Below are 17,538 nucleotides of genomic sequence, written 5' to 3' on the forward strand. Positions count from 1 at the left end.
GGTTCATGACGTTTCTTTGCATTTCGTTTTAAAGTCCAGTTTCACTTGTCCTACACTACCGCTCAAAAGTTCGGGATCACTTGCAAATTTCTTTGTTTTACAAAGAAAAACACATTTTTTTTCCCATTTCATAAACATTCATTCATTCATTTTCTACCGCTTTTTCCTCACGAGGGTCGCGGGGGGTGCTGGAGCCTATCCCAGCTGTCGTCGGGCGAGAGGCGGGGTACACCCTGGACTGGTCGCCAGCCAATCACAGGGCACATATAGACAAACAACCATTCACACTCACATTCATACCTATGGACAATTTGGAGTGGCTAATTAACCTAGCATGTTTTTGGAATGTGGGAGGAAACCGGAGTACCCGGAGAAAACCCACGCATGCACGGGGAGAACATGCAAACTCCACAAAGAGACGGGCGAGGGCGGGAACCGAACCCCGGTCTCCTAGCTGTGAGGTCTGCGCGCTAACCACTAGACTGCCGTGCCGCCCCATTTCATAAACAATTAAAATGAATGAGATGATTTTCAAAGAAGGATGTACATTTTTGCATAGAGGCCTACTATCAACAACTGTCAGTCCTCTGCACCAATCTCCTGGTATGGCTGCTAATCCGAAATCATAATTTTATAAGGCTAATAGATTATTAGAAAAGCCATCTAAAAATCTAAACTAAAACTAAAATCTAATACCATGCTGTTAACTACTCCCTTCAGAGAGCAGCACAAACTGGGTCTAACAAGGACAGAAAAACGCTGCAACTGTGCAAGAAGACAAATATCTGAGACTGTGTAGTTTAAGACCAAGACGCCTCACAGGTCGTCACCTGGCAGCTGCACTAAATAGTAGCCGTCAAACACCAGTGTCAGTATCAACAGTGAAGCGGCCACTTCAGGATGCTGGACTTCATGGCAGGACCGCCAAGAAAAAGCCAGATCTCAGACCGGAGCAAAAAAATGTCCAAGTGATCCCAAACTTTTGAGCAGTAAAGTACATTGTTGTTGTATATTAACACCCCCTCCGCCGCAGAAATCCCAACTATGGATGATCCAAATGGAGGTAAAAGTATAAAAAGAGTCTTACCTTCCATTTGCTTTTAGCAAAGTTCTTCTTGATCTGTGCACTGACAGACTCATGGATGTTCTTGTCCAATGCTGTGTCCCCAGCAATCCTTCGGGGAAGAAATCATGAAAAAAAAAATTAATGTGTTTCTCAAAGCAGTGTTGAGAAGGAAGGAAGGAAGGAAGGGAAGAAGGAAGGAAGGTTATGTGAAGTACCATGGGTGCTGCAGGGCCTGCTCACAAGTGTAGCGAACATTGGGGTCTTTCTCCATCAGGTGGACTATGAAGTCTTTGGCTGTCATGACAGAAAACGGTGATCATCACACCCACCAAGGAACATACTGTTATTTTTTGGAATGTTTGTCACACATAATATTTCAGATCATCAAAGAAATGTAAATATTAGCCAATGACAACACAACCGAACACAGAATGCAGTTTTTAAATGAAGCTACTTATTCAAAAGGAGCAAAAAAAATCAATCCAAATCTACATGGCCCTGTGTGGAAAAAGTGATTGCCCCCAAACCCAATACCAGGTTGGTACACCAGCAACATCTGCAATCAAGCATTTGCAATAACGTTTGGTCCAATCATCTTTGCAGAATTGTTGTAATTCAGCCTCAATGGAGGCTTTCCCAGCGTGAAGCCTTTTGAAGGTCATGCCACAGCATCTTGATAAGATTCAGGTTAGTTACTTCGAGTAAGCCACTCCAAAGTCTTCATTTTGGATCTTTGTCCTGCTGAAGAACCCAAGTTGGTTTCAGCTTGAGGTCACCACCAGATGGCAGGACGTTGGTAGACAGCAGAATCCAAGGTTCCACTTATCACAGCAAGTCTTCCAGGTCCTAATGAAGCAAAACAACCCCAGAGCACCACACTACCACCACCATATTTTACTGTTGGTATGTTTTCTGGCAAATTTGAAACAAGCCTTAATGTTCTTTTTGTTCAGTAGCGGTTTTCATCTTGAGACTCTGAACGCTGACCTTAACTGAGGCAAGTGAGGTCTGCAGTTCTTTGCATGTTGTTGTGGGGTCTTTTGTGACCTCTTGGATGAGTTGTCACTGCGCTCTTGGGGTCATTTTAGTTGGCCGGCCACTCCTGGGAAGATTAACCACTGTTCCATGCTGTCACCATTTGTGGATAATGACTCTCACTGTGGTTTGCTGGAGTCCCAAAGCTTTAGAAATTACTTTATGACATTTTCCAAAATGATAGATCTCAATTAAGTTATGTTTTAATAGAAGGGTCAATCACCTTTTCCCACACAAGGCCATGTAGGTGAATCAGGAACACATTCACATCGGTCTATTTGCTAGGACTGCTATAACATGATGAAGGTTCTATTTTAGGGCACCTGAATCTGAGATGTCATCCCAGTAAGGAGAATCAAACTCGTATTCTGCTTTCAGGATCTGCTCAAACAGTTTGGAGTCGTTCTCGTCGTAGAACGGAGGGTAACCACACAACCTGAGAGGCACAAACGTATCTCAAAAAGGACAGCAGACGTGTGGACTGAAAACATGTGATAATACAAACAGGACTTGGGTACTCACAGAATGTAGGCTATGACTCCAATAGACCAGCAGTCCACCGCTTTGCTGTAGGGTTTCTGTGCCAAAACCTCAGGGGCTGAAAGGAAAAGAATTCATTTTTTAAAAACTTTATGTCTGCTCTGATTCATATGGTTTTAAGGTGAAGGTCTTTTCAATCTAAACACAATTTTGTTGGAAAAATATGAATTAATATGAAAAAATGTTATTATTCATTTGAAATATTTGTATTAAATATATGAAATAAATAAATACATTCCATAAATTTAAGTTATTATTAAGTCATTAATGCACATAGGCTTTACAGGAAGTTACCCCGCATGAATGCGGGTTATTAATTTGTATAAAATAGTATTGTTTTGCATACATTTTAGTATGTAAGCCTTTATTTTCATACCATAATAGTTGTTGTGCTATTTTTAGTTGAGGCATGAGTAAGGCTTGATAAGAGTGTCAAAAATAATTTTTTTATCACCGTGTCAATTATTTGAGATAATGTATGAATGTTAAAGTTGCAGTTATGAAGCATTGCATTTTAAATATAAAGGTTTTATGATAAGAGATGCGTTGATTTAATTACTTTACATTATCTTCAGTGGAAGAATGTGGAAGTTGACCAGCATAATAACAACAATTTAGGTGTTTTAATACGCCAGAAATAAAGTTATTTTTCAACGTGGAATACTTTTTTTTACCAACATATCCAGGCGTTCCACAGGCTGTGGACATCACGCTGCCAGAGCCCTCAATTTTAGACAAGCCAAAGTCGCTGATCATGATTTTGGAGTCCTCTTCCATGCTGTAGTAGAGCAGATTCTCTGGCTGGGACATACAACATTTTATCAAGTCAGTTTTCCTCCCCCCCGAATACAAAACACAGCACCTCCCGCCATACACTGATTAGCAATCCCAGTGGAGGAAAATGGAAATATTATACATTACAACAATACAAGCATCAGGACTGTGTTGTCTTAGGTGCAGATGTTGTTGCAATCAATTCAAGGACACATTTTCTCAGCTAAATGTAAAACAATCGAGCCGAATTACATTCAAAAATTACCTTAAGGTCTCGGTGGACGATTCCCATGTCGTGGAGATATTTGACAGCATCCAGAATCTGCTGAATGAGCTTACTGGCGTCTTTTTCGGTGTAGAAGCCCTTCTCTATGATGCGGTCAAACAATTCTCCACCAGACACCCTGGAAGTATGATTAAAAAGCAATTTTTTCAAACTTTTTACACCAAGGACCATCTCAAAACATTTTGCTTGGCAAATACCACAGTTTTTGCAAGCTCACATCCCAGTTTAGCTTGGAATATGTTCCTTGTACTGGCATGAAAATGGCTTCTGTGTGTTGTGCATATCTATATATCTATACCTATATACAGGGGCATCACTAGGGTCTGAGGATGGTGGGTGCTTAGCCCCCTTAAGATGCACAGGATATGAATGAATGTAGTAGACATTCAAAAAAAAAATCTAAAAAATCCCCACATCCCAAAAACAAATAATGAACAAGAACCGGGATATAACTTTCCCACTTTTGGACAGATTTAGTAGAGATACTCAATTGTTTTAGGCCACCATTAAATGTACACAAGTACACACAATCTACACTGCAAAACTGCTGATCAAGCTCTGCAACCATTCTGTCCAGTGGACAGTGATCAATGATATAATAATTATTATTAAATTATTAATTAGCCTATTATTATTCCTATCATCATTATTCTTCTTCTGATTTTTACTACTAGTACTAGTAGTAATAGTATTAGTATTAGCCTGCTTATTGGCTTGCTTATTAGCCTGCTTTTGCCCTATTATATGAAATTTGTCAGAGATTTTTTTTGTAAAAAAAAAAAAAAAATCAATAAAAAAAATCAACAAAAAATATCAAATTATTTAGGAGGGCTTAAGAACATTTTAAGAACATTTTAGGGGTGCTGAAGTGCCCCTAAAATAGGCCTAATGACGCCACTGCCCATATAGAAATACTACATAGATCTCATTTCGATTTGAATTGTGTTGGGAATAAATAAAATGGCCACTAGAGGGTGACATAACCTTGTCCACAAAACATCCCCTTCCAGCTACTATATAAGCTTGCATAATTCAAACCACACGGAAATGTACACAGGGCTGAAAATGAAGACTAAAGTAGTGCTGAGTACAGTTGAGCTTTTTCACATCGTTTTAACTTGAAAAAAAATAAAAATAATAAAAGTTATACCCAGCAGATTCACAACTGTGATGAAGTACCACCAGGCCGAAGGTTAGGATCATAAACATTACCAGGGACTACAAGGACTTCAAATGGACAAGAAATGTCGGTCTTTACTTTCCGTCTATATCTTTAGCTTTTATCTCTCACATAAATTGTGTATAATTTCTGGAGGGTCATTTAATAAATCTATTGATCCCTATCCATCCTCTCGTTTGATTTTTTTCCCTTCTCTCTGAGGCGGATGGCAGGTTGACAGCCTGCAGGTGGGAAGGAAAAAGTCCCCACTGCTGTGGATGAGTAAGCGTAGTACAATGCGTGCCTGTAAGTGTGTGTGCAGGGGAAAGCGCTACAGAGTGCAATTAATGGCATGTGACAAGCAGTGCGTGGGAGACGGCAGAAGAAGGAGAGAGTTGCAAACTCACACATATGTGAATACTCACAGTTGCATGACAAGATAGAGGTGCGATTTACTCTCAAATATTTCTTCCAGAGACACGATGTTGGCATGTTTAATCCTGCGAGGCAGTGAAGAAAGAAGTTAATTGATCATTCATATTAAAAGAAAACAAAGCAACACCCCTCGGTGTGACGGACGTATGCTGTATATCCTGATTGGGTGATAATGTGCCGTGTATGTTGTGGTATGTGACTCATCATTAATTGGACTCTTTGCATCGATTTCTTGCAGTCGTGGGTGCAGCGACAGCACCGCGTAGATGACTCACCCGATGTATACGATGCACGCTACACTCCACATTTAAGACCAGTTGAAAAATTGCAAGAATTTATTGCAAACAAGCTTTAAAAGTAGAGTTATGGAACAAAACAAATCAAATGGTAGACCCAAAATATACCACCGGCCCTGAGACGGAGGATTCGATTGGCTGTCCAACAAGACATGGGACGATCCTGGCCCGTAATGAAAGTTGTTGCTGGTTCCAAGTACAATCCAATAACCATCATGAGGTTATAATAAGAAAAAACTAATTCAGAGGCCTCGTCTCCTTCAATCATTTTTTAGCCATGGTCTTTTGATCATAGCTAAATTACTTAAAACCTCTTTGAGATCCAACAAAAATGTAAAATATCGTATTTTCTGGACTATAAGTGCAGTCGCACAAGGCCAAAAATGCATAATTAGGTAAAAAAAAAACCATACATAAGTCGCACTGGAGTACAAGTCGTATTTTTTGCGGGTAATTTATTTTCCAAACTACTTGACCAAAACAGACATTACGTCCTCTTGGAAGGCAAGTTCTAACAATAAAAGAATATAAAACAGGCTGAATAGGTGTAAGATATGCTAACACAATGCTTATTCAGCTACACGAAAAATAAACATGAACAGAAAAGGTGTCCAGTGTTTATGTAACATAAACACTTTTTTCATTTAAAAGTCGCTCTGGAGTATAAGTCGCAGGAACCGCCAACCTATGAAAAAAAGTGCGACTTATAGTCCGGAAAATAAGGTACTTGCAATTTTTCAACCGGTCTTAAAATTTTTGATCAGGTCTCTCTGCCTGACCTGTATGCACTGGACATTATTTATAATATTAAATCTGAGCAGTCATCATCAATATGCTTTAATGCCATTAAATTATAATATAACTAGTAATTATATACTAGTCATTGGCTAGCGACCAGTCCAGAGTGGACCCCGCCTCTTGCCCGAAGACAGCTGGGATAGGCTCCAGCGACCCTCGTGACCCTCGTGAGGATAAGCGGTAGAAAATGAATGAATGAATCTCTAATTTGTAGGTGATTTGATTAGTCATTAATATGCAGTTGGTGGGCATTCTTCATTCAAGAAGCGGTGCTGAACCCAATCATGTTTTATGAGTTATTATAATGACTGTGCTATAACGTAATGTGCTAATATTGTCTCCCCGCGAGGCAGTGGTCCAGTCGGTGTGAAGGACATACCGTAGCGACAGCGCGGGAATGTGCCGGTCTAAACTTGTGCTGGATTACAGTGCTGACTCCAACAATGTGCCTTCATTCATCTGCTTAGCTGACTTGGGAGGGATTGATGGACCCCGGGAAGGATGAATGTCGGATTAAAGCTGCCCCCGCGCTCGGACACGTGCAGGCGCGTGTGCGAGTCCTAACGTGCGCGTTCGTATTTAAACGCGGTGTGTTTGCGGGCAGCTGGTTTCTCCGTTTGTGTGGGCGAGATGTGTGGCGTCGGTTGGGCTGACACCGGTCACGGTGACTGGAGGAGGGAGAAAGAAAGGCCGGTGAGTCATCTGACGACCGCCCGTTAGTACCTGCGGGTCTCGGAATGTCGGAGCACACAAGTCAGCGAATGAAAAAGCAGCGTTTTTGCCAGGTTTTCGACCAAAAATGACAATATCTGATAAATCCCTGCTTCTTTTAGTGGCGTGGATTTAATCAAAGAAATGACTTTGTGGGTGTGATAAGCACCTTGTTTCACAATCAAATGATCCAGGATTAAAAAAATAAACAAACAATAATACCTTTTTTTACCAAACAAAGAACAACATTGTGAAAAAATGTAATATAATCCCTTTATCCCTTTACAAATGGCTTTTAATCTGTTTGCAAATGACCCCTATTCATTAATGCAGCTTTAAGGACATTTGTGATTATGGTTAACAGAATGTATTCCCCCCACTTGCATGTTGTGTATGCAAGGGGGAAATTGAGGGTTGCATGCCGCAGCGAGTAATCAAACCATCTTATGAGTGCACACACACTCCCACAGGATAAACACGCCGTGATTTCCAGAGCCTGTTTACATCACTTAGCTCCATTACATCCAAATTGTAACGGAACCGTGTGCTAACCCCCCCACCTGTCCCTCCTCAACCATCTGTACCTCGAGAGGTATCATGGCTGTCTATGGATCGGAGTTGTGTGTCTCCTGTAACCCAGGCAACAACAGCTCTAAAAATAACTTGAGAACCAAAGCAGAAAAAAAAAACAACGGTCTGTAATTCCACATGCGAAGAAAAGAATGTTTCAACCGTTTCTCTAACGGGACTCCATCCATGGTTCCAGTCTACATTGCGACACAACGGCGAGGAATGTCACATGATATGGGAGCTGTATTAAAAAAAAAGTAGTGTAGCCCACTCACTTGTGCAGCACGGCTATCTCGTTCTCGATGCTGTTTTCTTTGCCCTCTAACGCCTTCTTAGGGATGCACTTGATGGCCACCAGTCTTTGGGTCCGCTTCTCCTCTGCTAGGACTACTTCAGAGAAGGCTCCCCTGAAAAACACAAATATTGATGACTTAATTAGCATTAATTACAATTACCTGTAATTGTACAAGAGTATATATTATAATTCAGGAGGTAGTCCTCCGTGACAAATGGTGTGGCATCCAGGAGGAGGTGAGCTAATATGGAAGAACATAAGGGATCGATTAAACCTGTGCATTTGGTCTCTGATGTCTGACACACAAGAACGAATGAAATTGGGTTCTTGGGTAGAACGTAGGCCTGCCAACAGAAGGTAGGAAGAAGGTACTATTATGAAGCATGTCATCACTACTACTACTACTTCAACCCTGGATTCCTCATACGTTAGCGACAAATGGTGTCAGAAGTGGGATGGTAAGCTTGAAGGTCATCTGGAGTGTGCCCAGTTGGAAGAACCCTTGGGATGAGCGACCACCTACAGTTGAACCTAGATGGGTGAGGCACTCTTAAAAAGGACCATGGCATTCCACCACGACTTCAGTAACAAATGGTGTCAGAAGTGGGATGGTAAGCTTGAAGGTCATCTGTGGTGTACTCAATTGGAAGAACCGTTGGGATGAGCGACCACCTACAGTTGAACCTAGATGGGTGAGGCACTCTTAAAAAGGACCATGGCATTCCACCACGACTTCAGTAACAAATGGTGTCAGAAGTGGGATGGTAAGCTTGAAGGTCATCTGTGGTGTACTCAATTGGAAGAACCGTTGGGATGAGCGACCACCTACAGTTGAACCAAGATGGGTGAGGCATAAAATAAAAATAAATTCTTTCTATATGTGACCTCCTCCTGAGGAAATCAACAATAACAAACAAAGCAACAATAGCTGACAACAGCATTTTCCCATGACCCACTGTAGAGCGGGGGCATACATTCCTGATGGCATGTTGGCACAGCTCCAGACTCTGGAACCAGACCATGTCTCAGCAATAAAACAGGATACAGTTAAAAAAATGACACTTTTAGAGGGTTACTTGGACGTGACAACAAAACTAAATGACTTGTTGAAATGTCTAATCAAAAGTCTTCTACCGTCGTCTTTTTTCAAATTCCCTAGACATTCCCACAACGTGGACTTTAAAAATGTCTGAAATAAGATTTGTCGACTCCTTTCGCTGACAGTAGGTTTTGGTCATTTCCTGACCAAGACAACGATCGTCACAGGCCCCTGCGGTCACGACTAGAGTCAAACGGCGATGAAAAGGCCATTAGTTTTGGCTGGAATCCAGCTATGCGGAGAGTTGGACATTCCTCTCCGGTATCTGGAGGATTGAGTTGATGTTCACCATACACCCTGTGACAGAGCAAAGAGCTGTGGCCAAGTGTCAACCAGTGGCTTCACACAAACAATCTCAGAACACCGTCATTCGATTCCCTGCTTTGACTATGGCTTTAACAGCCATTCAATGGGTTCCTGATATTCAAGGAGAATCGTACTTGAAAAAAATAACACCTTTTTTTACAGATAAAGATTTTACATGGCAACAGTTTGACCCTGGAACAGACTTATTATTTATTATTTCCAATGGGAAAACTGATCAATGTGCAGTGTGTAACCATAGAGGTTAAATTGTATTTAAATATGAATGATAAAAAAGTACATGTTTGTCACTGTCGGCCCTCACTAAGGCTGTATTTATCAATATTTCATCAAACTCTCATGAACATTCCATAATTTATTTGCTTATATCGATCATTCTTTTGGCTAATAACATTATTATGCTATTAAACGAGGTGCTTGTTGCAAAGGCCAATGTAATCGCTCACAAGGGATGTATTCTTGCTAATGCAATATAACACGGATCACGTTACGATATTATAGAAAATGCAGATAAAAGAGTTTGTAAAATAACACTCTAAAGGTCAGCTAAGTTTATTGTTTAGACAGAGGGAAAAAAAATTGGGTGTTTTCAAAAGTACACTCAAAAGTACATTCATTACTCAATAAAGTAAATATAGATAATCTGTAAATATTTTAGATTTTATAATATACAAATATCTGATGCGTCACACTGCATCCTGCAGTTTGTTTGTTTTTTTAAACTTAAACTACTCAAAACAACGAACCAACGCAGAAAAGCTAATAATAAAATATTGTTAAAGTGATGAAGTTTAGGTTCCAGCAGATAATCAAATGAGTTACAAAGACACATTTTGCCAATCATTCACTAACTTTTTATGAGACAATAATATTTTAGTTTTGGAAAAAAGGCTAAAAAAAAATATTATTATTATTTTATTTATTATTATATTTTATTATTAATGATTTGTATCAACCTTTCATCATCTTCCCTTTACAATTTGCTTTTTTGCTTTATTATTCTCATTTTTAAAAATTTTTTTCCAATTAATTTTATTTCACCATTGTGCTGTGGGCCAAAAAAAAAAAAAAAAAAAAAAAACAAGCTGCGAGCCACACTTTGGACACCCCTGATTTAAAGGGTAGTACAATCCAACATCGTTATACCATTAAAAAAAAAATTAGCCCATCATTTACAATCCTTATGAGAAACATTTACACATTTTTTTTTACTTTTCTGTGCATTATAGCACAAGAAAATGAGTTCATGAGCTAGCTAACAATGCACGTCATTGAGAAACACCTATATTTCGACTATGAAGCCCTCTGACAACGTTACTGTCATCATGCATTAACACACACACTGATGATAACACGTAATAATTGCCGTATTTTGATGATTTAAAAAAAACACTACAGCTCGCATTGATACACGTACTTATGCTAGCTCCGTCAGCAACAGCAGCGTAGATACAGCGACAATAGCTACGCTATCTGCTCTCATAGGGATGGCCGTGTCTTCCAGTACAAGACGTGTGATCCAGGTCCTCGGGTAAAAAAATGCTGACGGCAAACCAAATCTTGTTCAGTCTTTGGAGCGAAATCGAGTGCTACGTATCTACTCTTCCGTCGTGGTAGTTAGTTAGTATAAATGCGCCCAGGAAAGACGTTTAAAGATAAAACTAGTTTTTCATGTTAGTTGCGACAATAATATCGCTGTAGCTTGGTTAATATACAAGTCAGTTATGTAAAAATAAGTATTTCCCCATGACGTCCGTTGTTAGCTAGCTCCTATTTACATGTTTGCATGAATGCACAGAAAAGGGGAAGTAATGTGTTCATGTTTCATGATTGTAAATGATGGGCATAATTTAAAGAAAAAGTGCAATTCCCCTTTAAGTAGAAAAGTATTTTAAGCACAATCATTTTGGAGCTAAGGCTTGGCAGATATATTTGGATGCTCTTTTTGCTGAATGTAATACTTCAGTCCTCTCTTACCATCTGCTCTCTGCAGAAGTGCATGTTGTGTCAAGGTAGACCACAACGCCAAATGGAGTTTTTTTTCTTTTTTTTTTTTAATATAGAGATTAAAAACATGGCGTGTGGGGTGTGGTATCATGACAAATCTAAACACACAAACCAAATGTACCATCTGTGCTGCGGAGAAGTTGGTCAAGAAACGACGCACACAGTCGACAAAGTGTTTACTGTGGAAAAGGTCAGAGGGACAGCGGAGGACCATCTGGTCCAATCAAAAGTGAGAGAGAATTCCAACTGGGATACTGGCCGGGAAACAAAAAGACCATCTTTGCTCTGTGGGCTGTTCAAATTCAAATCCAAACAAGCAAACTCAAATCACTCTACTGTAGTGAGATCTCACTCTGTCAACACTTGTCATTGTGTTAAACAGTCCTGGGACACAAAATTGAATAATGCAGCTTTTTTTTCTCAAAACAATGCACAACGATGAGCCAATTCAAGAAACAATACAAGCAGTTGATGTTTGCTAAATACAAGGATGAAGAGTCTTGAACAAGTCACGATGTATATATATTATATATATATATATATATATATATATATATATATCACTATATTGACACAAGTACATAAAAATAAAAATAAAAATTTTAAAAAGTCATGATGTGCTATATATATATCACTATATTGACAGTTACTATGGTACCCATTATGTCATTGTATGGTCATAAAAAAAAATAAATAAAAATAAAAATAAAAATAAAAATAAAAATAAAAATAAAAATAAAAATAAAAATAAAAATAAAAATAAAAATAAAAATAAAAATAAAAATAAAAATAAAAATAAAAATAGGAAAGCAGGAAGTGAACAAATGTAACAGTTACTGATTGTAAAAGTACCAGATGGAGGGGTAGGATTTAATAAGCTTTGCTTCTTCCTACTCATTTTGGACATGTGGAACTGGGAACTGATTACTGATTATGGGATGCACTCAATTGTAATCGATGCTTGTTCAAATTAAATAAAACCATTACCATCAGTAATTTGGCAACATGTGGGTTTTTTCCCCCCTCTCCCAACAAAAGGCCATGTTAAATAATATCATGTTTGCCCCCCCCCCCCCGAGGCCAAAAACAGATTGTATTGCAAATTTAAGACACTACATCCTGTCACCTCTTTCTTCCATCTTGAGGTTTCCGTGTTTGTTTGGAATATGAGCATTGACTCGGTTCTAGTCAGAGGGCTAGAGTGACAGACATTCTTCCCACGCTGCCTCCTCTACTGTCACGTTACATTTCACGCCATCTGTAAACGTGAGAATCGCTAGGAATTTACATTCGGACATCTGGTGTGAAAAATGTCATTCAAAGTCTAGCGCTGAACACGTTTGTAAACATAAACAAGGGGTCTGACGGTCATAATAACCAGGACTACACACATCAGGCTTGATGTGTCTAACCTCATTCTTTACTTTGCAAAGGAATGACGGTGGAACCTCGTTTTTCTCGATTAATCCGTTCCAAAAGGGTCCATCTAAAACCAAATAGCACAAAAACTGAAAAAACTTTTGCCGCTGTCAACAATGTAGAGGCACTCAAACACTGACGTAATGTTTTTAGGATGGTGAAAGTACGGCCCCCGGAACACATTACCGTATTTCTAACTTGTTATGGGAGAAATAGTTTTGAAATGTGCAACAGAAGTATTGATATTACATTCCCGGAGTCCATTACGGAGAGACAGAACATTAAGATACAGTGCAGTGTAATTAAGCCGCACAGTCACATACCTGAGATAAAAGAACATGGAGACTCGTTTAGAGTCAGTTAGCGAATAGGCAGGAAAGATGGGATATAAATAATAACGATGGGAAAGGCTGTGGGAAGATGTCAACCATTTAAGTGTACACCAAAATCTTTCAGGGATATTTTGCCGAGAGCAGATGGAGGTGCATAAGTGGGTCGTGTGTTTTCCAGGAATTGCAAGCACGGCCATGCTGAGCTGTTCTGTGCTGAGATAGAGACTTCTGTGCGAATTAGGTCAGGGCACGGCTGAGGGACTAAGGGGGCCATAAGCAGAGATGGATTTTCTAGTTTGAGGCCGGATGGGAAACACTTTTAAAGGTTTTTTTTTTTTTTTTTTTGGACTAATCAATGCTGTAGTTGGAGCCCAGACAGAAGAGATGAGAGGACTGTTGCCATTAGCCTTCATTCATTGCTCTGGCTGGATTTGGATACCACGGCACTGTTTATGTCCCGTACTCTTTAATGGAGAAGGGTCTTAGCTGTACCGATGCCACAGCTTAGACACAATAAAACCCCAGGAAAAGATAAACATAAAACAAAATAAACAGAAATAGATATTCTAGTTTTGAAAGCTAGGTCGGGTGTCTATCTGGGACATTGCGGCGCTAATAATGGATTCAGGACATATGAAAAAGTGATATACTATTTAACACTGAATAGAGAGAATGAGAGCAAGGGAGTGAAATGAAAAATAGATGAAGGAGGGGGGGGCATCTCTCATGCTGAGAGCCCCATCCGCTCCATAAAGGTATCTGGCTCTTCCTTTTTTGTCATAATTACCTTGGTAACGATCATTGTGGATTCATTTGATTCTGACCTGTTACATAAACAAGCAACAAAAATAGACCACCCAGTCAACAACACCACCCCCCCAACCAAAAAAAACCCAACATTTTCTCATCTCCCTCTGCACCTGCATCTATTTACACCTCAATTAAACTTCATGCAACCATGAAATCCTGCTGACAGCAAAGGCATCGTCACAGACTCTCTAGAAATCAGGAACATCACTAAAACCTGGCAAGTTCGCCTCATTAACAGTTGGCAATTAATTACATTTATGGCTGACGGGACACAATAAATCATAATCAGATATGCTTTGACAAATATGGCAGATACATTTTTTTTATACTTGGATTTTATAGGCAGTATTAAGGTAGACTAAATCATCCAGAAACACACCTGTATTGGGGTAACAAATATCATACAATTTAATTTAAGACAAATTGGAGCCAATTTGCCTCTGAATTACAACAAAATGATGGATGGATGGATGCCTGGCTCCCATATAATAATAAATAATAATGTAGAGAATAAATTAATAATATCAAATATGAACAATGTACAGCATAAACAGTCATTTGTATAAATAATTTAAATTATTTAGAATAAATAATAATTTAAATTGTTGTTGTTACTTTAGAACAGTGAGAATTGCTGCTTGACTGTTTAATACAAATCTCAGGAGGGTAGATGTTTACTAATTAGTGGCATAAAATCTGGCATAACTCCATTTTTGTTTTTTTTTTTAAATGTAAAATTATATTAAATATCAGAGAATCAGAATCCTTGTTGTTGTCATACGTCGTGCATGACAAAACTACAGCGGCTACACCACAGAGTTGCGTTGATATGATATAAAATACTTGCAATATCGTCATAGGAATGACGTGGCAGCAGTACTTTAACTGAAATACTCATTTCTATATTCTTTATTGACTTGTATGAAATCATAAACTCTGATGCTTCTTTCACACATCTACACACAAACACACACACACACACACACGCTCACAAAAACAGATGGAGCTATTGAACCTTTGAGAGCTCTCAGACAGAGTGCTAAATTGTTCTTGAAGTCAGTGTAATAGCCGAAAGGCGGCGTCGGTGGAGCAAAAGGTTCCACTTTTCAAAACAAAACCGCGGCCTGCCTCGTTTTCATTTTCTACATCACATCAAAACATGACATTTTAAATATGATCATAAACCTGCCAAGGTCAAATGCTTGTCTACCTTTGATGCATTCGGACTTGGAACCAATTTTTCACACAGCGAAATAATAGAATGAAAAATTAGTCACGCTGTTGTGTTGTTTTATTAACTATAGAAGCAATGTAAGACTTTTTTTAATATGTTACAACAAAAATGTGTGAATTTTAAGATTCTACTGTTAACAAATAGGAAGAAATGCATGCAAAGTTATAATTAGTGACTGGTGTTGAGAATTAGTTTCCTACTTTTTCTTCTTTTTCTCTCTCTCACGCTCACACACACACACATGCATACACACTCTTTCCAAATCAATCGAGGCCGATGGCTGATCACACCAACAGCAGGGTCCAAAGCCACTGGGTCACCATTCCACCAAAGTACCACAGACAGTCGGGATGGGCGATCTATTAAGGCTAATGATTTTATGCGATTACATCACACTTCCCTACTTTTAGCCTCATCCCACCCCTTGGCCCCTTTTTGCTCCGTCGCACTGCACTTTGCTAAGTATTCACGGCTACAGAAACTTCAAGTAAAGCCAAAACTCATGTTAAAATCATCAACTCAATTAGTGTTATGTATTGTTTACATATTATCCAATACCGGATGTGGTGTTGGAACCGGTTTTAAAAACCGTGTCATATATGTCAGGATGATGGTTGAGTCTGCATTCATTGCGCCCATATTTCGGTCCAGTTACTACCGTTTACTACTAGTACAGAGTTTCGGTATCCATCCGGAAATATACAACCTTTTAGGCACGTTATCTGCAAGGAAGTCAGTGGAAATATTCTTTTTTTTTTTTTTTTTTTTTTCTTCTTAATTTATTTCAGACATGAATACTATGTTACATTATTCTTTCTCACATATGCACTTACAATATCTATTTATATATATATATATATATATATATATATATATACATACATATATACATATACATACACAAATATCTACATACATACATATATACACATACACATACATGCATACACACAACACCTCATTACTACACATGTCTGAAAAGGAGCAGGAAGAAGCAAAGCTTAAATATAAAGCTTTAAAATATTAAAAAAAACTATAGAAGATCTGATGGAACTTTCAAATGTCACACTAAACAGGAAAAGCAGGTTTGCAAATTAGCATTTTGAATGTAATCCAAACTCCTCCGCTCAAATTTTCTGTGGTACATACAGAATAACAAATGGAACACTTGGATCAATTAATATTAATTTTCCATAATGTAGCTGTGAATCTATAACTGTCCATATGTGAATGATAAAGTACATAACTACATGCACAACCGAGTCAATATTTGAAACGCTGCCAGGGGAAACACAGGGGAAGCCAAAGTAGAAAAACAAGAGGACCTGCGTGGCTGCATTGGTGTGTACTTAAGTCAAATTCAAATATGATGTTTTTTTAAATGTTGCTTAGTCAGTATTTATTATAGCACACATTAACCCTGACCGGGATCAATGGCTTGCTTTCATTCCTTTAAATATAGAAAGCTTTTCTTTCAGGTGAAATCAAAGAACGCTAGACACACCGGGAAGCCGCCTCCACAGTGCACGCCGTGTGAAACCAGGAAACGGGAAACGGTCCCATGGCACTGTGCGTGCACAAAAACAGAAGAGAGGTAGACTGTAGAGGAATAGATTACCATAAATAACAGCAAGGAGTAAAGCGGGAAGGCCAAAGAGGATTTGTGTTGATTGCAGTGAAAGTGCTGTCGCCCGTGTGCATTATTAATCCCCATCTGTTTTGATTACAAAACCATGAGGTGGCAACTTGGGAGTCATGGAAGAAACTCCACTGACGCCACTGGGAGACATCGGTACTTCCACGTAGTCTTCATATATATGTCTAATGAAATAGAAATCAACATAGTCAAGAAACCAGACTACCAAAGTTACATGTAAAGCAACAGTATATGTAATGTATAGGGCTAGCTTTGACCAAGGATTTTCAAGGTCGAATCCGATTCATTAAATTTTGCCCTTCTTCTTTCTCTTTGGGCTTTTCCGTTCAGGGGTCGCCAAAGCAAATCAACCGCCTCCATCCAACCCTGTCTTCTGCATCTGTCTCTCTAACACCAACAACCCTCATGTCCTCCTTCACTACATCCGTAAAACCTCGTCTTTGGTCTTCCCCTACGCCTCCTACCTGGCAGCATCCTTCTACCAATATATTTACTATCTCAGTCTGGGCATGATCTGGCTTTATCTCCAAGGCCTCTAACATGTAATGTACCTCCTTCCTGATCCTATCCATCCTGGTCACTCCCAATGAGAACCTCAGCATCCTCATCTCTGCTACCACCAGTCTAGTTTTGTATACTTTGTTCATAGTTGACTAATCGTCGAATGTTGTTGGGGTTTTGTTTACAGCAA

General features: G+C 39.1%; 1 protein-coding gene across 3 annotated transcripts in view; it reads right to left on the reverse strand.

Moving 5' to 3' along the window:
• The window catches only part of camk1b (calcium/calmodulin-dependent protein kinase Ib), a 34,728-nt gene that overhangs the window by 3,734 nt on the left and 13,456 nt on the right, over positions 1-17,538 (reverse strand). For all 3 annotated transcript variants that reach the window (XM_058055350.2, XM_058055351.2, XM_058055352.2), the window contains 8 exons: positions 7,946-8,077; positions 5,286-5,360; positions 3,681-3,819; positions 3,316-3,442; positions 2,624-2,699; positions 2,425-2,537; positions 1,282-1,360; positions 1,088-1,175 (listed from right to left, as the gene is read on the reverse strand). In XM_058055350.2, coding sequence (XP_057911333.2) covers positions 1,088-1,175; positions 1,282-1,360; positions 2,425-2,537; positions 2,624-2,699; positions 3,316-3,442; positions 3,681-3,819; positions 5,286-5,360; positions 7,946-8,077 — 829 coding nt within the window. The remainder of the gene's footprint in view (positions 1-1,087; positions 1,176-1,281; positions 1,361-2,424; positions 2,538-2,623; positions 2,700-3,315; positions 3,443-3,680; positions 3,820-5,285; positions 5,361-7,945; positions 8,078-17,538) is intronic.

Source organism: Doryrhamphus excisus, linkage group LG18 (assembly GCF_037039965.1).
Source record: "Doryrhamphus excisus strain RoL-2023G ecotype Guam linkage group LG18, RoL_Dexc_Guam_v1.1, whole genome shotgun sequence".
Classification (NCBI taxonomy): domain Eukaryota; kingdom Metazoa; phylum Chordata; class Actinopteri; order Syngnathiformes; family Syngnathidae; genus Doryrhamphus; species Doryrhamphus excisus.